The sequence below is a fragment of the Xyrauchen texanus genome, chromosome 37 (assembly GCF_025860055.1).
Source record: "Xyrauchen texanus isolate HMW12.3.18 chromosome 37, RBS_HiC_50CHRs, whole genome shotgun sequence".
Lineage (NCBI taxonomy): Eukaryota > Metazoa > Chordata > Actinopteri > Cypriniformes > Catostomidae > Xyrauchen > Xyrauchen texanus.
In genome coordinates, this window is record NC_068312.1 from 1,063,104 (window position 1) to 1,084,378 (window position 21,275).

General features: G+C 41.9%; 1 protein-coding gene across 6 annotated transcripts in view; it reads left to right on the forward strand.

Annotated features, from left to right (window-relative positions):
* The window catches only part of LOC127630689 (FYVE, RhoGEF and PH domain-containing protein 3-like), a 69,148-nt gene extending 51,312 nt beyond the window's left edge, over positions 1 to 17,836 (forward strand). For all 6 annotated transcript variants that reach the window (XM_052108344.1, XM_052108348.1, XM_052108347.1 and 3 more), the window contains 9 exons: positions 5,804 to 5,896; positions 5,982 to 6,061; positions 6,189 to 6,219; positions 9,424 to 9,525; positions 11,025 to 11,078; positions 11,191 to 11,292; positions 12,741 to 12,869; positions 14,946 to 15,066; positions 16,354 to 17,836. In XM_052108344.1, the coding sequence (XP_051964304.1) occupies positions 5,804 to 5,896; positions 5,982 to 6,061; positions 6,189 to 6,219; positions 9,424 to 9,525; positions 11,025 to 11,078; positions 11,191 to 11,292; positions 12,741 to 12,869; positions 14,946 to 15,026 (672 nt within the window). In that variant the 3' untranslated portion in view covers positions 15,027 to 15,066; positions 16,354 to 17,836. The remainder of the gene's footprint in view (positions 1 to 5,803; positions 5,897 to 5,981; positions 6,062 to 6,188; positions 6,220 to 9,423; positions 9,526 to 11,024; positions 11,079 to 11,190; positions 11,293 to 12,740; positions 12,870 to 14,945; positions 15,067 to 16,353) is intronic.
* The last annotated feature ends 3,439 nt before the right edge of the window (positions 17,837 to 21,275 follow it).

Here is a 21,275-nt window from a genome sequence, read left to right on the forward strand (position 1 = left end):
GAACGGGTGCAGGTGAAAGTACAGGTACATGTGCAGGTATAGGTGCAAGTGCAGGTGCAGGTGAAAGTACAGGTACATGTGCAGGTATAGGTGCAAGTGCAGGTGCAGGTGAAAGTACAGGTACATGTGCAGGTATAGGTGCAAGTACAGGTACATGTGCAGGTATAGGTGCAAGTGCAGGTGCAGGTGAAAGTACAGGTACATGTGCAGGTATAGGTGCAAGTGCAGGTGCAGGTGAAAGTACAGGTACATGTGCAGGTATAGGTGCAGGAAGTACAGGTACATGTGCAGGTATAGGTGCAAGTGCAGGTGCAGGTGCAGGTGAAAGTACAGGTACATGTGCAGGTATAGGTGCAAGTACAGGTACATGTGCAGGTATAGGTGCAAGTGCAGGTGCAGGTGAATGTACAGGTACATGTGCAGGTATAGGTGCAAGTACAGGTACATGTGCAGGTATAGGTGCAAGTGCAGGTGCAGGTGAAAGTACAGGTACATGTGCAGGTATAGGTGCAAGCACAGGTACATGTGCAGGTATAGGTGCAAGTGCAGGTGCAGGTGAAAGTACAGGTACATGTGCAGGTATAGGTGCAAGTGCAGGTGCAGGAGAAAGTACAGGTACATGTGCAGGTATAGGTGCAAGTGCAGGTGCAGGTGAAAGTACAGGTACATGTGCAGGTATAGGTGCAAGTACAGGTACATGTGCAGGTATAGGTGCAAGTGCAGGTGCAGGTGAACGTACAGGTACATGTGCAGGTATAGGTGCAAGTACAGGTACATGTGCAGGTATAGGTGCAAGTGCAGGTGCAGGTGAAAGTACAGGTACATGTGCAGGTATAGGTGCAAGTGCAGGTGCAGGTGAAAGTACAGGTACATGTGCAGGTATAGGTGCAAGTGCAGGTGCAGGTGAAAGTACAGGTACATGTGCAGGTATAGGTGCAAGTACAGGTAAATGTGCAGGTATAGGTGCAATTGCAGGTGCAGGTGAACGTACAGGTACATGTGCAGGTACAGGTGCAAGTACAGGTACATGTGCAGATATAGGTGAAAGTGCAGGTGCAGGTGAAAGTACAGGTACATGTGCAGGTATAGGTGCAAGTACAGGTACATGTGCAGGTATAGGTGCAAGTGCAGGTGCAGGTGAAAGTACAGGTACATGTGCAGGTATAGGTGCAAGTGCAGGTGCAGGTGAAAGTACAGGTACATGTGCAGGTATAGGTGCAAGTACAGGTACATGTGCAGGTATAGGTGCAAGTGCAGGTGCAGGTGAAAGTACAGGTACATGTGCAGGTATAGGTGCAAGTGCAGGTGCAGGTGAAAGTACAGGTACATGTGCAGGTATAGGTGCAAGTACAGGTACATGTGCAGGTATAGGTGCAAGTGCAGGTGCAGGTGCAGGTGAAAGTACAGGTACATGTGCAGGTATAGGTGCAAGTACAGGTACATGTGCAGGTATAGGTGCAAGTGCAGGTGCAGGTGAAAGTACAGGTACATGTGCAGGTATAGGTGCAAGTACAGGTACATGTGCAGGTATAGGTGCAAGTGCAGGTGCAGGTGAAAGTACAGGTACATGTTCAGGTATAGGTGCAAGTACAGGTACATGTGCAGGTATAGGTGCAAGTGCAGGTGCAGGTGAAAGTACAGGTACATGTGCAGGTATAGGTGCAAGTGCAGGTGCAGGAGAAAGTACAGGTACATGTGCAGGTATAGGTGCAAGTGCAGGTGCAGGTGAAAGTACAGGTACATGTGCAGGTATAGGTGCAAGTACAGGTACATGTGCAGGTATAGGTGCAAGTGCAGGTGCAGGTGAACGTACAGGTACATGTGCAGGTATAGGTGCAAGTACAGGTACATGTGCAGGTATAGGTGAAAGTGCAGGTGCAGGTGAAAGTACAGGTACATGTGCAGGTATAGGTGCAAGTACAGGTACATGTGCAGGTATAGGTGCAAGTGCAGGTGCAGGTGAAAGTACAGGTACATGTGCAGGTATAGGTGCAAGTGCAGGTGCAGGTGAAAGTACAGGTACATGTGCAGGTATAGGTGCAAGTGCAGGTGCAGGTGAAAGTACAGGTACATGTGCAGGTATAGGTGCAAGTACAGGTAAATGTGCAGGTATAGGTGCAATTGCAGGTGCAGGTGAACGTACAGGTACATGTGCAGGTACAGGTGCAAGTACAGGTACATGTGCAGATATAGGTGAAAGTGCAGGTGCAGGTGAAAGTACAGGTACATGTGCAGGTATAGGTGCAAGTACAGGTACATGTGCAGGTATAGGTGCAAGTGCAGGTGCAGGTGAAAGTACAGGTACATGTGCAGGTATAGGTGCAAGTGCAGGTGCAGGTGAAAGTACAGGTACATGTGCAGGTATAGGTGCAAGTACAGGTACATGTGCAGGTATAGGTGCAAGTGCAGGTGCAGGTGAAAGTACAGGTACATGTGCAGGTATAGGTGCAAGTGCAGGTGCAGGTGAAAGTACAGGTACATGTGCAGGTATAGGTGCAAGTGCAGGTATAGGTGCAAGTACAGGTATATTTGCAGGTATAGGTGCAGGTGCAGGTGAAAGTACAGGTACATGTGCAGGTATAGGTGCAAGTGCAGGTATAGGTGCAAGTACAGGTACATGTGCAGGTATAGGTGCAGGTGCAGGTGCAGGTGAAAGTACAGGTACATGTGCAGGTATAGGTGCAAGTGCAGGTGCAGGTGAAAGTACAGGTTCATGTGCAGGTATAGGTGCAGGTGCAAGTGAAAGTACAGATACATGTGCAGGTATAGGTACAGGTGCAGGTATAGGTGCAAGTACAGGTACATGTGCAGGTATAGGTGCAAGTGCAGGTGAAAGTACAGGTACATGTGCAGGTATAGGTGCAAGTACAGGTACATGTGCTGGTATAGGTGCAAGTGCAGGTGCAGGTGAAAGTACAGGTACATGTGCAGGTATAGGTGCAAGTGCAGGTGCAGGTGAAAGTACAGGTACATGTGCAGGTATAGGTGCAAGTGCAGGTGCAGGTGAAAGTACAGGTACATGTGCAGGTATAGGTGCAAATACAGGTACATGTGCAGGTATAGGTGCAAGTGCAGGTGCAGGTGAAAGTACAGGTACATGTGCAGGTATAGGTGCAAGTACAGGTACATGTGCAGGTATAGGTGCAAGTGCAGGTGCAGGTGAAAGTACAGGTACATGTGCAGGTATAGGTGCAAGTGCAGGTGCAGGTGAAAGTACAGGTACATGTGCAGGTATAGGTGCAAGTGCAGGTGAAAGTACAGGTACATGTGCAGGTATAGGTGCAAGTGCAGGTGCAGGTGAAAGTACAGGTACATGTGCAGGTATAGGTGCAAGTGCAGGTGCAGGTGAAAGTACAGGTACATGTGCAGGTATAGGTGCAAGTGCAGGTATAGGTGCAAGTACAGGTACATGTGCAGGTATAGGTGCAGGTGCAGGTGCAGGTGAAAGTACAGGTACATGTGCAGGTATAGGTGCAAGTGCAGGTATAGGTGCAAGTACAGGTACATGTGCAGGTATAGGTGCAGGTGCAGGTGAAAGTACAGGTACATGTGCAGGTATAGGTGCAAGTGCAGGTGCAGGTGAAAGTACAGGTACATGTGCAGGTATAGGTGCAGGTGCAAGTGAAAGTACAAGTACATGTGCAGGTATAGGTACAGGTGCAGGTGCAAGTACAGGTACATGTGCAGGTATAGGCGCAAGTGCAGGTGCAGGTGCAAGTACAGGTGCAGGTGCAAGTACAGGTGCAGTTGCAAGTACAGGTGCAAGTACAGGTGCAGGTGCAAGTACAGGTGCAAGTACAGGTGCAAGTACAGGTGCAAGTACAGGTGCAGGTGCAAGTACAGGTGCAAGTACAGGTGCAAGTACAGGTGCAACAGGTGCACGCACATCAACCAGGCTTCCCTCGATATGTGAGCTCTGTTGACAGGATAGCGCAGAACAGATCACATGACTGTCTTATTTTGTCAGACGACAAAACTTACGTGACCCATTTGAATTGTACATGACAGTTTTCTATTTTAAAGCACTATGGAGCAATTCATCCATTTCAAACATCTACAGCACATTCAGACATTCTGAACAGCACTGATGAGGGAAAGAGAAACACCTGCATCAGCATCAATTACAAGACTTTCACATCTCCACATCAACACACACTAACTAACATTTATCACAACTTTACAGTAATAGACTTTTTTCATTACAACTGTAGACGTGGTATTAAAGTTAAGTGTTTAACTGTGTTTAGGCTATTATGTTTAACAAATAAATCTTATTTTTTTAAAAAGATTAACTATCTAACTAACCACTGTAATAAGGAGACATCTATGTTCTTTCTTGTGATTGTGTCATTACAAATGAAACTGTTAAACCATGAAAGAACTCAAATGATTTAGGATGGTGCTTCTTTAGTAAATATGTTTGTTTACTATAGAAGCACAATCCCAAATCATGTTAGTTCTGCATTTCTCGAATATTAATTGCAATTAGGTAAAAAAAACAAAAAACTTTATCACACATGTGATGACCATGACCATCAGCCACTACAGAAGACAAATTTTGATACAGGAAAAAAAAAAAATTTCAGAAGCGTTTTTAATGAGCAGCACATTTTTTACTATTTCTAAATGAATTATTAGTAATTAGTTACAATTAGATTTGAACAAAATTACATCAACTTTAGTTTTATCTTTTGTATTCTTTTTTACAGAGACAATAAATAGCTTTTTGTATGACTATGCAAAAATTACAACTAATTTTTTAAATGATGAAAGGTAAAACAAATTAAATATTTAGTAAAGGGGGTGTCACGGATCCCTCTGACCCACCTACCAATTTCACTCAACCCTCTCACTCTCCTGAGTACTGATCACCCACCCCTGGCTCCAATCAACTCCTCTATAAAAACCTCACTCCCCTTCCATTCTGTGTCTGGTCTCAACTTTGTGTACAGACTCACTTACCTGATTCTCCAGCATTAAATGCCATCAAGCTTCCTCTCAAGTGACTCTTGTACTCCAAATATTTCCTCTCCAGTGACTCCAGTGCCCATCTCCTCAACCACTTCAACCACTTCAACCCAGTACTGTCACATCATCACTTACCAGCTGTCTCTGTTTGTGTGTCAATAAATACCTGCTTGGGTTCAAACGTCATCCTCGAGTCTGAGTGTATGTTTCAGGGGGCTTGATTGAATACGTTTGGGAACCACAGTACTGCCTGATCTTTTCCATGCAAGGAAAGTGTATAAATGACAAAGCAGTGTAAGAGTATCATAAAAGTAGTGAATATGACAAATTTTAGTTATTGTCATGGTCACTTCTATTCAAATTTCAGCCTGCTTATCAAAAGCAATTACATGGCTTCAGAAGACTTGGAATATAGCACATGAGTTGTATGGACTACTTTTTTGGTGCTTGGCAATGCAAGTCACCATCTACTTTTAAATGAATGGAAAACAGTGGTTTGGACATTATGCAAAATATCTCAATTTGTGTTCCACTAAGAAAAAAAGGTTTTGGAACAACATGAGGGTGAACTATTCCTTTAAGCCTCTTGTCTTGATCTTACAAAGTTTTCATGAGCTGATCGACGTATATCACCTTGATGTAATTCCCAATGGTTCATTATAATCAGTGTTTAAGAGATCACGTACAGATTCTATCAGGGTCTCTCAAAGCCGCTTTGTTTCATCCACTCGTTTATTACACCTCAAAAGCATAATACATTTATTTGAAAATGAATTTACAGAATGAAGATGATATTGATGTATATTATTCATGTATACGTGTGTGTCTTTGACAGTTCAATAATATGGTGCTGTATTGTGTGCCCAAGCTGAGGCTGATGGGACAGAAATTTAGCGTCAGAGAGCGAATCGACATCGCGGGGATGGAGGTATGACTTCAGCCATATGTGTGCATGTTGGTGTGTGAAGTTATGTCCGTGTTATACTGTGTTCAAATTCTGTCCATGGTTAAAGGTTCAGGAGAACCTCAAGCAGAACGCCCCTCACACTTTCACTATCGTCGGCAAACAGCGATCTCTGGAGCTCCAGGCCAGGTGAACATAACCATGAATACTACAGTAGACAGTAAACTGCCATATGTCTATAAAACACACTATACATGATGCAGTTTATAGATTGTGTAAGAATTGTTCCAATGGAGACACTTTTTTTTTTTTTCAGAACGGCTGAGGAGAAAGAAAACTGGATTGAAGTGAGTTACTGTGTTTGCACAAAAACGCATTAGACAGTGGCCCCAAAAATGTATTTGGACATTCAAGCCATGCTTAAAAATGTCTGAGGGTCATTGCATTAAATAGCATAATATCAAAAGAGCTTTTCTCAGAACCAACTTCTTGCAATGACTTTTAACCTCTTCAACTCTACATTCCAGCAGGTCCACAGATGGGACTAGAAGTTGACATTTAAACTGTAAAAGCATCTGGATACATGAATATTCATATTTAATCCAAAGCAACTTATAGTGCACTTATTACAGGGACAATCCCCCCAGAGCAACCTAGAGTTAAGTGTCTTGCTCATAGCTTAAGCTCGTAGTCCACTCAGAGGCCGAGATCTTTGAGGAAACAGTGTGTGATCATAAAATAGACTGAATGTCTATGAACGAGCACATGGCGAGTGTTCAGCTGCATTAGAGCGTCATCCTGCTTTTCACATCTGTATATTGTGATGGAAAGTGATAGAGGAACATTTCTATTTCCTGGTACTTGCTGCCGTCTAGTGGAACGAACGAACACTTTTAACAGGGACACAGAGCAAACAGAGCCTGTGTGTATAGTGAGCTTTCAAATTAAAGAGCAAAACGATCCTAAATCACAAGCTTTCAAAGACAGAATAAAGATGATATTTTTCATCATAAGATTGATTGTAAACATACAGTCTACAATATTATTCATGAATTAGTATTCCTTCTTTTCTCAAGAGACAGGTGTCCTTACAGAGGAACCACAGGTGGAGTTCAGCACATTCACTTTGAACATGAGACACTTACATTTAACAACCACAAAGTGCCACAATATGTTTTGTCTTCATTTGCAAACCTCGAGTATTAACATTTCAAACTTCACAAACATTTTTTTTTTTCTCAAAGGTTTTGCTTGACAAGTGTGCTTGTCTAAATTTATTGAAAATAAATGACACTCGCTTTGATATTTTGAAATTAATTTTGTGGTTACTGTATTCATGTTACATGTCACTTCAAGAGAAGACAGGACAGCTTTAGAACAGTATGAATGCTGTTTAATGCTGGTTGGTCTAGACAGTTGATGAAGGCAGTCTTGTTGAATAACCCTCCTATGGTATTGAAAATGGCACCTCCCCTTGGTATTTGTGGTCATTGGAAGAATCAGATGTGTAATCCTTTTTTTTTTTGATAATGATAATGATACCATGTTTTCTTCCCTGAACTAAGAACAATACAATTCTGCATTTCTTTTGGGATTTTATGTTATTTGGATTTCAACATTTTACCATTAATTTGCGTAAAACATTTTGGAACCAACACTTCTATAATCTGAAACATTAGGAAAATATGAGAATGTGACATAAATTGGAGGCAGATTGCTGCCAACTGCTGCACAAAATATAAATAACTTGTCTTGAATAACATGTGATGCCAGTAACAGCCAGCAGATGACTGTAGACACATACTGTTTAGTCTGATGACTTATTATAAACTCATATTATATTTTATTACAAGATATGCCTTTGGATATATATTTGCACATTATCAAACTATTATTTGTCAGAGTTTAGCATTTAAAAGTTGATTTGAAGTGTCAGTTCTTGCAGATAATGTCATTATGCAGCAATCAAACCTGACCATGATGTTACAAAGAGAAAACACACAATAAGCATTTTTCTACCAATCATTTATTTCAAACATACAAATGTAAAAACTCAAAGTAAATGTATAATAATGTCAAGAAAATGAACATCAAGAAACAGAAATGTGACAAGATAACTGTCATCAGCTGGAAAACAACAGATGACTTGGAATGAAAAGAATGACCAAAAAATGGCTGTAGAGCTTAATTTATTGATGCTGTGTGTGTGTACGTGTGTGCGCGCACACGAGTGCATGTTTGTGTGTGTGTGTGCGTGTGTGTGTGTGTTCTGCATTGTGAGTTTGTTATCGTCTCACCCCTTCATTTCTGATTTATTTTGTTTTTTAAAAAGTGTTAGCGTCTCACCAGTTAATTTGTGTGTGTGTGTGTGTCATTGTGAGTGGGTGTGTGTTTTTTTTGCCTTGTGGCTGATTTATTGATTGTATTTGACAGATTTTTAAAAAATGTGTTTGAAAATATTTTTTGGTCTTTCCCATTCATTTTCAATGGTCGATCAATTTTAACCGTGAATACCAAAGGTGTCACTTTTTTAACATCCACTTAAGGTGCGTACACACTGCCAGCAACATCGCGCGCGACAGCGACTCAATACCATTCATTTTCAAAGCGAGCACAGCGACTTCCGGCGACACGAGCTGTCGCGACCGTTGGCGCTAGATGTGGGCGTGTCCAGCGACGCGACAAAGTTGATAAAAGTTCAACTTTGGAGCGACTAACGGAAGCGACAGCCAATAGGAGAGACGACGGGAGAGCTCACGTGATCCTTCTCTCTCTCTCAGCTCCTGCAGTAACGGAAAGATGGATGAAAGGCTAATTCTTGCTGTTAGCAATTTTCTCTATGTCTCTTCCCACGTACAAGGACATTTTTTAAGAAAAATACTGCGTGGAAAGGTGTATCTGAGATCGCGGGGATTTTATGGAACCAGACAGACCGGCATTTGCATTTTCGCCGCAGATAAACAGCCGCTATGGCAAACAGCACGCCTTGTTTCTCATTCATCGTTGATATAAAGCATTTTATGTACTGATTCCATTTATATTTAGTCTTTTCCCTCCAAAATGTTTGTTTTTAGTGGCAAGAAAAGAGATTCGCTGTCAACAGCAATGGAATGACATCAGTGAATGTCATTTATAAACGTTACTAGGCAACCAGTAGTGGGAACACCCACTAGCGACTTCCCCGCCAGCCACTGGCGACCTGCAGCGACAAAGTCGCTGGCAGTGTGTACGCACCTTTAGACTTAATTATTATGCCCAATTAATTTTTTGTATGTTCAGAGGCCAAATGGAGGAAAAGTCACCAAGTTTTGTACTGCTCAGATAAAGGAAACCATTTTTATTAAAGAGGAAAATGTATTTTGGTCAAAAATGACCGAATACCATAGGAGGGTTAAGGTTCTGTATTTATTACTGGCCTTTTCAGCAGATATACGAACATACGAGCATTGTTTGACATAGTTATAGCTTGAATTGTAGTGAAATATGTTTATTACTGGTTTTATTGTCAGATTCGCAGTGTTTGTTCACCTCTCTCTCTCGTGTGTTTGTAGGTGATTTTGGCCACTATTGACAAGCACAAGCAGAATAGTGAGACGTTTAAAACGTTCAACAGCTCCATCTGTCGTGATGAAGAACACACGTCTGACACACCAGTAATACATCAGTCATTACTCACTCCATACATTTTCACTGTTACAGACTATAAAAGTCATGTGACATTAATACTTATTTTGGTGAATTTCACAACAATGATTCATATTTCAACAAAATTGAAAGAAAACTAAGAAATTATATTTTACATTAAAGGATGATTAAGTTGCATTGAAACATTATTTTCATGGATATTAAGCACATTTTATCCCCATTCTCATGACTGTAATTGTATTTTTGTCCTGTATTCCACTACAAAATACTGTAATGCAATATTTTTTATTTACAGGTATAAAAAAGGCAGAAGTACCATGAGTACAAACTCTTTAGAATTTAAATGATATATTATTGTTTTTTGCACATTGCAGTAATAAGATTTGGGTGTGAAAATGTCACAAAACAATAAAACAAAAGTAGTCTTAAAATAGGCTTCATAATATTAATATGTCTTTTAGGGCTGACAATTGCTTAAAGTTTTAATCAAATTAATTACATGATGCTCGACTAATTAATCAAATGAATGGCAATTAATGGCCCCCAAATAAATATATTAAAACAAAATAACAATTATTATAAATATAATATATAATAAATATTTAATGCAGATTCATTATAATATTCAAATACATTTAAATACAAATTCAAATGCATTACATCATGTACTGTACATATATTGTGGCAGCAGACAATTAAAGCATTAAGACTAGGGCTGTCAATCAATGACTGATGTGCCGATTAAATTCTAGAATTAATTACCTATATCAACATTTGCAGAGAAAGGCCTTAAAAAAGATAATTTAGTGTATAATAATAAAAATAATTATAAAATAATAATATTATCGAATATTACCATCATAGATTGTAGCAACAGACAAGTAAAACACTAAAGTGTCATAACAAAACAACAGGTGTCTTTAAAAGTCAAAATACTGCTTGTTTTATTTCTATATCATTGATCATAACACTATTATTGACTTCCCTCTGTTCGATTTTGAATTGTTGGTCTTTGTACTCGTGCATCAGACGGACGTGTTTGGAGCATCTCACTAGTTTTCAGCATCTCTAGTCATAAGCGCTTGGATTTTAGGACGCTGTGTCAAGGTAAATGTAGTTTCAAATGTTGAAAAACATGTCTGGAGATGGAAGACTGTGCTGCTCTCGTTGGTTTTCTGTACAGCTGGAGTCGCGCTGACTGCCCCCTACTGACACAGATTCACTAAAACATCAAGGACCGACATCAAACTTGAAATGCTTGGATGGTTCTTTATTACGGAAATAATGTACGAGTCAGGGGCATGATTAATTGCGTTCATTTTTAATGCACTTTTTATCACATAATTAATCACTCAAAATGAATGCGTTAAATTGACATTATCGTTGCACAGCAAATCCACATGACTAAAACTGTTTGTCAATGACTGATGACTTTGTTGTATGTAACAGATTGTGATGTTTAAGGGAGAGTGTTAAACTCATATGTCAATTCAACTTCTGAACACAGAGTCCAGCGATCAACACAAACACATGCGAGACAGACGGAGCCCAGCATGAGCGAGTGAGACACACACACCCATACGTACACACATACAGAAGATCTTCATGTGAGGTAGATGTCACTGTGTTAACCTGTATGTGTGTGTGTGTGTGTGTTTGTACGTGCTGTGTAGAAGAGTTCAAAGAAGAGAGAGAAGGAGAGAGAAACATGTAAAGGCTGCAACGAGACCTTCCATTTCACCAAACGCAAACACCACTGCAAGAACTGCAGCGCAGTACGTGTGTCTGTTTATGAGTGTGTTTATACTGTATTCTGACTATATACTGACAGATACTTAAAGAGGAAGTGTTTTGCTCCACTAGGATCCTCAAGTGGAATTGTAAAATAATAACTCATCAAGAGGGTATAAAAAAAATTTGCGTTCCAGCACGAGCCGTGCTCCATCTGCTCTCCAAGGGCGTTCCCCAGCAGCTTCTAAATAACAGGCAGCTACACTTCAACCTGGACCCAGCTCTCAGCCCCAGCATAGAGCTCCACGCAGGAAGCTGAGGCCCTGTCTCACAAACCACTACCGGGACCCAGAAGGCTCCCAAGCATTCCTGAGATGATTAAACAAAGGAGCTAGATGGCCGCTACGGAGTTGATATCTGGACCACTCCATCCCCGGTGGAGGGCTGGGAGGGAAATATCTTGCTGCACCCCCCGGGCCGCGGTACCCACATTGCCTTGGATGACACATCCACACCTTCCACTGTAGACACTGATGAGTCTAGAGGACGCCTCCATAGGACCTCCTCCTCAGTCACTTTCCCGCCGCCAGAGTCTCCTGGGGCATATGACATCCTCAGCAGCAGCTGCGCCGCTCGGGTTGATGCGGATGAGACCGCTTCAGCACTGGCTTCAGACTCGAGTCCTGAGATGGACATGGTGCCACGGCACATTCCATGTCTTCATCTCCTCTTTCCGCCACCAGACATTCAACCCTTAGACAGACCTCTGTTTTCTGCGGACAGGAGTACCCCTACAGCAGGTGTCCAGACACGTCGTGGTCACCACAGATGCCTCCAAACTGGGTTGGGGCACTGTGTGCAAGGTCCTGGACAGGACCACGCTTATGTTGGCACATCAACTGTCTAGAGTTGTTGGCTGTACTTCTTGCCCTGCGGAGGTCTCTCCCACTGATCATGGGCAAGCACATCTTGATCCTTTCAGACACCACCATGATGGTGGCGTACATGAATCTCCATTGGAGTCAGCAGCGTCTCAGGTTGCAGCAGGCCACTCATATCCCGGGCAGCCTCAACATGGCAGCGGACATGCTGTCGCGACAGGGCACGCTCAGTGGAGAGCCCAGGTGGTCCAGCTGATTTGGGACCGCTGATTTGGGACCGGTTCGACAAAGCACAGGTGGACCTGTTTGCTCCCACTGCCCACTCTGGTACTCACTAACGGAGGCTCCCCTCAGGACATATGTGCTGGCACACAGTTGGCCCCGGGGGAGCCTACTTGCACATGTGCTGTGCAAGGCCATGGAGGACAAGGAACAAGTCACCCTAGTGGCCTCCTATGGGATGAATTCCTTTTGTACCATCCTAGATTAGCAATACCACAGTACATTAAAAAGGAAGCAACAATTTTAACTGGGAAAAAATAATTGTATCAACCAGTCTCTGTCTGTGAAGAGTTTGTCATGTGTGCTGTTGTTTGTTGTGTTATCTGTAGGCCATTTGTGGGAAGTGTTCAAAGCTGTCAGAGAGCAAGAACTGGCGAATGTGTAAAGAGTGTTTTGAAGTCCTGCAGGCAGCTGAAGGGACAGCAGGAGGCGGCACTGAGTCCAAGAAAAGAATTGAGGTAACACCACCCTCACACACTTACTCTGATGTAACCCTACTGTTTCCTGTGAGGCACAAACAGATCTTCCTCCAATTATCAGCCTGAAAAGCCAAATCCTCCATTCAGCAGCATTTACAGCTTTTTTCCGTCTTTTTGGAGACATTTGTACTATAGAAAGTGTACCTGATTAAATCTGTTGGATTGGTATCTGATGTATAAATGGAACTACAATGTGATAGTTCTCAATATTTGCTTCAGAAGATAAATGTATATTCTGCAATACAAATAAAATGAACTGCACAACAGTATATATTACAAACATTATAGTGTTTGTGAATGTTTAGGGTCACAGAGTCAGTGCACTCACACACACAGAATAACCCCCATTGTACATTCATTTGGATTGTTAACATCTCTCACCACACAACCACTGATTCAAAATATAAGTTTCTTGTGAAATGTCATGACAACATGGTTTAATCACCAAAACACAACATAATGATATCTTTTCAGTTTAGTCGATTTAACTACCAGTGACTCCAATAACAAACAATGCAAGATACATGTTTCAAATCGCCCTTAGAAGTGCTGAGAGTAACATGCTACCGTACTGTTGGTAGGCTACTGTTGGTAGGCTATTGGATGCCACATTGGCAAAGGTGTCATTGTTCTCCTCAATTGCCTGCTTTATTTCCGACAGCCGTATATCATTCCTGGCCCTCACCATTTCCACCACTGCCCACTCCTGCTGGTCAGTCAGCACACGGCCACCACTATGGGGTTTTCTGTCAATTCAAAGCATAGAAGAGAGTATACAGTCAATAGATCATACTGTAAGAATACTGTAACATGTTTTATGCATTTACATGCATTACAACTTACTGTAAATGTAATGGTAAAACATAGTGTACTGTATATCCTCCAGACTTACCGGTTTTCTTGGCGAAAAGTTTGGATGATAGAATTGATAGTTTTACATTTGGATCGACTAATCTGGCAGCCTCTGCCATAGTAAGGCCTCAGTTCACCACATGATCAATGATGATGGCCCAGACATAACAGTTCTGCCTCCCTCTCTGACGACCAACACTTCGACGGGCCCCATTCCCACCTCTCTGACCTCTCTGTTGGTACCCATGCCCACCTCTCTAGGATCCCTTGTCCATGAGTTCTTCCTATTCCTTGCTATCTATCCTGCTCCACGTTGAAAGAAATTGCCAGTTTTACCCGCCCCTTTAAATGGTGACCAATTGTGGTTTCTTGATTTAAATTGTTTTGAAGTGGAATTAGCTGTAAATATTCAGATTTACAATTACAGGTTAAAAATTTATAGCTTATGAAGGAATTCAGAACTTCAAATACAAATCTCTCAGTTTCATATCTCAGAAATTAAGCAAACAATGTCAAATGTCAAGCTTCTGTGTTTCACAGCGGAAAGTAGCGGTTATCAGAATAGACCAATCACAGAGCTAGCAGAATTCTCTCGCACGGTAATAGCAAAATTCAGATTTAGATACATTGGTTATTATTCTAGCTCTTGCAATTGTGCATTGAAAATATGTAAAACATTACAGCAATGTATGTGTGCTCAATACCTCATTTTCTATCTTTTAATTGTATTATATAGATTATCTATTGCCTACACTACTCTATAGATATTGATAATTGCCACTGAAAAACCCCAAAAAGTAACCAGTTTAATCAGCATTTACTAACAGAAGTGTGTGTGTGTGTATGTGTGAGCGTGTATTTATCACTTTGTGGGGACCAAATGTCCCCATAAGGATAGTAAAACCTGAAATGTTTGACCTTGTGGGGACATTTTGTCGGTCCCCATGAGGAAAACAGCTTATAAATCATATTAAATGATGTTTTTTGAAAATGTAAAAATGCAGAAAGTTTTCTGTGAGGGTTAGGTTTAGGGGTAAGGTTAGGTTTAGGGGATAGAATATAAAGTTTGTACAGTATAAAAACCATTATGTCTATGGAAAGTCCCCATAAAACATGGAAACACAACAAGTGTGTGTGTGTGTGTGTGTGTGTGTGTGTGTGTGTGTGTGTGTGTGTGTGTGTGTGTGTGTGTGTGTGTTTCAGAAGCAGCAGTCAGTTGCACAGTCGTCTCCACGTGCAGGTAAAGTTGAAGAGTTGGCGCAGGAGCTGGGCGACCTTCACTAAAGCAGAACCTCTGGTGCTTTACCTTCAAACCCACACACAGGTGTGTTTGTGTGTGTGTGTGTGTATGTGCTTACGTTCGTGTGTGTGCTTGCTTGAGTGCGTGCCTGTATGCATGCGTGTGTGTGTGTGTGTGTGTGTGTGTGTGTGTGTATGTGTGTGTGACCTGGGAGTTTAGGGTCAGGTAGATTTCAATGACCCTGTCCTGACCGCAGACAACATTTTTGCAAAAGTGATATTACGTGATATTACGGGGGGGGGGGGTCAAAACCAAGTGAAATGAGGTTGTAATCAAGGTTTTTAAGGTGAATTTTAGATGGACGTTTAAGTAAAACATACCTCCCTAACCTGAAACTTGACTCTAAACCTAACCAATAGTGTCCAAAAAGATAAATGAGAGTTTAACAAAACAGACATCCTTACCCTTAACCAACACCTAACCCTAACCGATAATGTTTTTAAATGCAAATTCGAAAAAAAGAAAGAAAACAAAATACACATGCACTGAAGCAACCATGTCATTTTGTGTCATTTCTATACCACTTTTGTGCATCTTTGGCTGGGCTCAAACTGCGGCTGTCGAGCCCAAAGTCCAATGTTCTATCAGGTGAGCTACCGCGCAAGCTAAAGACACAGGGATAAGAGTGTACATGTAGGTGGGTGTTCAAATCATGCTTTAAAGTAACAATGTTTTGATATCATAGCTGGGGGTGAGTAATAGAGTGAAAAATATATATTTTTTATCAAATCAAAATTAGCAATTGTACTCGTGATTTGTGTGACAGTGAATAAAACACACAGTCGTAGCGCTTGTAGTGTTTATTTCACCAGGAAACTGCAGCAAAATGTAGAAAGCGACACGTACAAGTCAGTTTGCAAAGATGTATATGGAGTAACGTTGATTCTATGAGACCAGGTTGAGAACAGCACAAGGGTTTGTGAAAGTGATACAGTCTGACTGCAAACCCTTGTGCTTTTCCTCGAAATCATTGCAATGCACCGTCCCGGTTAAAATCGACAGGATCACTTTCTCAGATGTAGTGTAAACTCTAGTGTGTATGTACCCTAACAGTTTAGTTAAGTAATGTTCATTCAGTTTGTACTTACAGGTGAATCTCACTAGAAAATGTACATTAAATATGTTTTCATGACCATTTAGCATATTCTCATTCCATAATGCAAAAAATCTGAATCATTACAGTGTAGTACTGTTAAAAAATCTCATTCTTATAACTGCACTGCAAAAGAAATGTCATTTTCATTACTACACGTGAGATTCACCCGTATACGCTCTTTAATGGATTCAGTACTTCTGATTTTCATCCCGTAGGACACTCAAGGCTGTGACATCACATCAGTGACATCATCAGAGAAAGCGGTCAAACATGAGTTCAGACTGATTTGTGACCTTTGACCTTTCCTGTCACTATAAAAGGAGGAGCCACCAAGATTTCTGTCAGCATAAGTGTGCACCGCAGCAGCCAATAAGATGCTTTCTCTCGCCTCAGGCCACACCCCTTTTTAAAGAACTCCTGTTACTTGAAATCACTTTATCCTTGGCACTTTGGTTCTTACTTTTAATATTTGCCTTCCGTCACATTCTCTTTATCACACAGGAGAAGAACTGTTTCTCAATGCACTGTTCCACAGAAGAGCGAGCTGGATGAAGTTTTTGGTGAATGTTTCTGGAATGTAATATGATGAATGTTAGATTATTATTATTTCTGTTTGTTTCCTTTCAGATGTGTGATTTGTTTATAAGTTAAAGCATTAACTTGATGTTCGGTCGTGTACTGTCGGTTCAAACCTTCACACACCGAGATTTTATTTCGTTTTTCCTGCTGATTTATTAAAGATGAAAATCCTTCACACAGAACTGAAGCAGAGAATGAGCATGTATACTAGTCATGCTGTCAAATACACAGCTGAATGTTAAGCAAAGGATTATGGGTTTGAATGTCATGAAATCTGGCAAGAACATGTCTGGGTCACATGTCACACATGGGGGGTGTCCTGCAAAAGTTTGTTATCATTTTAATATTTTAATGAGGATGTCCAACTGTATTTTATGAATATTACATCATACAAAAGCAATTTAGCATATTAATGCTAAAGAGGAGGAACAATTTGCTGTTTTGTGACACATAAAGTGACGGTTTGAATGAGAGACTGAATCAAGCACAAGTGTTAATGAAGTACCCAATTTATTTTGTCACTTTTCTTGTGGTGTCTCTCATTTTCACAAAACAGCAGCAGTATTGTGATCTCTACATCGTAAATATTGTTTAAACCCTTACAACAGAACCAGTATTATTACAAGCATTTTTTGTGTACAAAAGTTGTCCTATAAAATAAAAACTTGAGACTAAATTCTATTATCTACAGGATTGAGTACAGCACTAAAAGGGCATATTGCATAACACTGATTGTGACATTAGTTGTAAATCACTTTTCATGCTACTATGAGCAGTAGATCTCATTGTGGTTGATTCACCAAAAAGAACTGATACATTTCTTACACAAGACACAAAATATTCCTGCAAATATGACATTTTAGTGAACTTCTGTACACTTTCTTGGAATAGGGAGGTGTCGACTGCAGCATCTGATTTGATCATAGTTAAAGATGGATGGATTGAGAAATGATATACTGTGATGCGTTAATGTTGTGTGATTTTCTCCATTTCATCATCTTAATGACAAAATCGCTTGCTGAGTTTACCAGAGATTCTAGGTGTGGATTTATGTATAATCTGAATAGATCTGTATAAAAAGTAGAGTGAAGTTATTTTTAAATTAAAGTATGTGTACTGTGTCAAAGTTAAAATAACACATACATTAATAAATAAATTACTCATTAAAATAACTTTTGCCCACATTTTTAATCAAATTAATTACTAGACATGCTAATTAATTAATCACAATTAATCACATCCATCATTATTTGCTGAGAAAGGCCCCCAAATGAAGATAATTAATGTAATTAATGCATAATAACTAGTATATGTAGAAGAGCGCTGTTCAACTACTTTCTTGTGGGGGCCAGATTATCCAGATCAAAACTTGGTGGGGGCCAAACTTTTTTCCGTATTTAGTTTAGCTAACACTTTCATCGCAAGGAACATGTTACTTACAAAACACCCTTAATACTGTGCATTTATTCATATTAATAGTCACAGGGTTTATTGTATATTGAATTATAATTTTTGAAGGTCTGGCCATAAATTCCTTCATAAGATCTGGCTGAATAACAAACAACATTTATACTCTTAACTAAAAAATATATTTTTTAGCAACTTTAATTTGAAAAACAAAACAAAAAACATAATAATAATTTTTACATTTTAGGGCTCTTGTTTACAAATTCATAAAATTTTAAAAAGTTTACAAAATTAAAACTAAGGAGAAACATTTAGACCTGCTAAAGCCCTCTCACAATATCAGCCCACATATGAAAACAATGGTCATATAAAAATGTCATGTTACTTCAGAATGAATTTCAATTCCTTTTCTATTCTTCCATTTACAAAATGAGTCCTGCAAATACTGTGAATTTTCCCACAATAGCCAGTGTAGGAGCCAGATTTTTGTGTAGGTAATTATTAGGGGTGTAAATCTGACATTTCATCAAGATACAATCTTATATCAATTCTATTGGCCTATAATCTGATATTTGCTGATACTTTAAAGTCTGCCACGATACGATTTTTATTTGATTAGATTCTGGGGCCTGTGATCGATATTCCGATATTATGTTCTTATTTTACACAATAAATCACTTTTTTGTTTGCCCTCAAATGCAACCGAAATATAATTGTAATATTTTTTTGAGCTCTCTGAAAATTAGCATTAATTCCCCTTCTGTCACTCACTCGATGTTGTGTCGATGTAGTGACAATAGGGGTTGGTATTGGGAGCCCCAAAAAACATCAGATCTTTGAGAAAAGGCCAATGAAAATTGGTGAGAGGAATTTGCCACTGGAATTTGCAACTGACTGTGCCCTCCGGGTGACGAAGTCCCCTCTTGTGGTCCAGGAACGCCACCTTCTGCTCACCGAGGGCTCACCGTACCACTGTGACGGCGAAAGCTCAGGTGGCTCTGCCCCAGACCGAGGTTAGTCCTCGGCCCTGCCTGCCGTAGAGCCCCCTGTAGGAAGCTGACACCCCCCATCTCATGGACTGGCACTAGGGTCTCCTAAATGACGACCCAAGGAGGAAGATGTCCGCTGGGACCATGGAGCTGGTGACCACACCACTCCATCCCCCGCTGGAGGGCCGGAAGGTGAGTCCTGTGTTCCTCTTTTATTGTGGCCACGTTGTCAAAAAAACAGCAGTTAAAAAAACAGCAGTTTCCTCTTTCCTTGGGTCACGCCAACAGTGGCCACAGCCACCGTTACCACAGTGACTGGACACCGAGCGCTCGCAGCCAGGGCTTCATGAATGCAGCTCCCCCACCTTCACGTGCCCGGCTGCATCACACAAACCACACCTCCGGCCAGCAGATTCGACGAGTCTCGAGGATGACCCAACAGGCCCTCCTCCTCAGGCACCAACCTGCCCTGCGCCGAGTATGCCGAGAGCAAGGTAAGAGCTTTGAGGGTTCCCTCAGTGCGGCCACCTCGGGTTGAAGCGACGATCCTCAACGTGGCATTACCTGCTCCCCCCGCTGCGAGGCCCCACCCCCAGGAATGTCGGATGCAATTGTTCCGTTAGTGACCCTTACCCGGAGTTTGGACGCATGGCTAACGCTCTCCATCCCGTCATTCTGGTTGGCCAGAACCATCCAATTCAGCTAAGTGATTCAGTTCGGCAGGCGACCGCCCCATCCTACATGCAGAAACTGCGGTCCATCTGCAAAAGGGCGCAATAGAGTCTGTCCGTCCAGCCAAGATGAAGCAAGGGTTTTACAGCCTTACTTAATTGTTCCGAAGAAAGGCAATGGGTTGCAGCCAATTCTGGACCTGCGAGTTCTGAACCGGGCTTTGCACAGACTCCCGTTCAAGATGCTGACACAGAAAAACATTTTGTCATGCGTCTGGCATCAAGATTGGTTTGTGCCAGTAGACATGAAGGATGCATACTTTCACGTCTCGATTTTACCTCGACACAGACCCTTCCAACGGTTCGTGTTCGATGGCCAAGCATATCAGTACAAGATCCTCCCCTTCAGCCTGTCCTTATCACCTCACGTACTCCCAAAGGTCGCAGAGGTAGCCCTTGCCCCGTTAAGGGAATTGGGCATTCGCATACTCAATTACCTTGATGGCTGGCTGATTCTACCACATTCTCGAGAGTTACTGTGTCCACACAGGGACCTGGTGCTCACCACCTCAGCTGTTTAGGGCTTTGGGTCAACTGGGAAAAGAGCAAGCTCTCCCCGGTTCAGAGCATCTCTTTTCTCGGCATGAAGTTATACTCAGTCTCAATAACAATGCGCCTCACAAGCAAGCACGCTCAGTCGGTGCTGAACTGCCTGAACTATTTGAAATATTTTCAAAGGCTCCTGGGGCATATGACATTCTCAGCGGTGGTCACGCCACTCAGGTTGATGCATATGAGACTGCTGTAGCACTGGCTTCAGACTCGAGTCATGATGTGGGCGCCGCGGCACACATTGTGTGGCTATCACGTCGGCCTGCCACCACTTCTTAAGCTCTTGGACAGACCTTGAGTGTCTGTGGGCAGGAGTCTCCTTACAGCAAGTATTCCTGGACAGGACCATGGCTGCGTTGGTACACAAACTGCTGTTTATCCAGGGCAAGCACGTCATGGTCCGGACGGACAACATGGTGACAGTAGCGTATATAAACCACCAAGGCGGCTTATGCTCTTGTCGCATGTCACAACTCGCTCGTCACCTCTTCCTCTGGAATCAGTGGTGACTCAGGTCGCTGTGGGCCACTCATATCCCCAGCAACCTCAAAACCACAACAGATGTGCAGGTGACGCTCAGGGAATAGTGGAGAACCCCCCCCCCCAGGTGGTCCAGCTGATTTGGAGTCAATTCGGTAAAGCACAGGTAGACCTGTTTGCTCCCTGGGATTCTTCCCACTGCCCGCTCTGGTATGCCCTGATGGGAGCCCCCTGGGGACAGACTAGCTGACACACAGTGGCTGCGCAAATATGCATTCCCCCAGTGAGTCTACTTGCACAGACTTTGTGCAAGGTCAAGGAGGATGAGGAACAGTCACCCTCATGGCATCGTATTGGCCCACCCAGACTTGGTTCTCGGACCTCATGCTCCTCGCAACA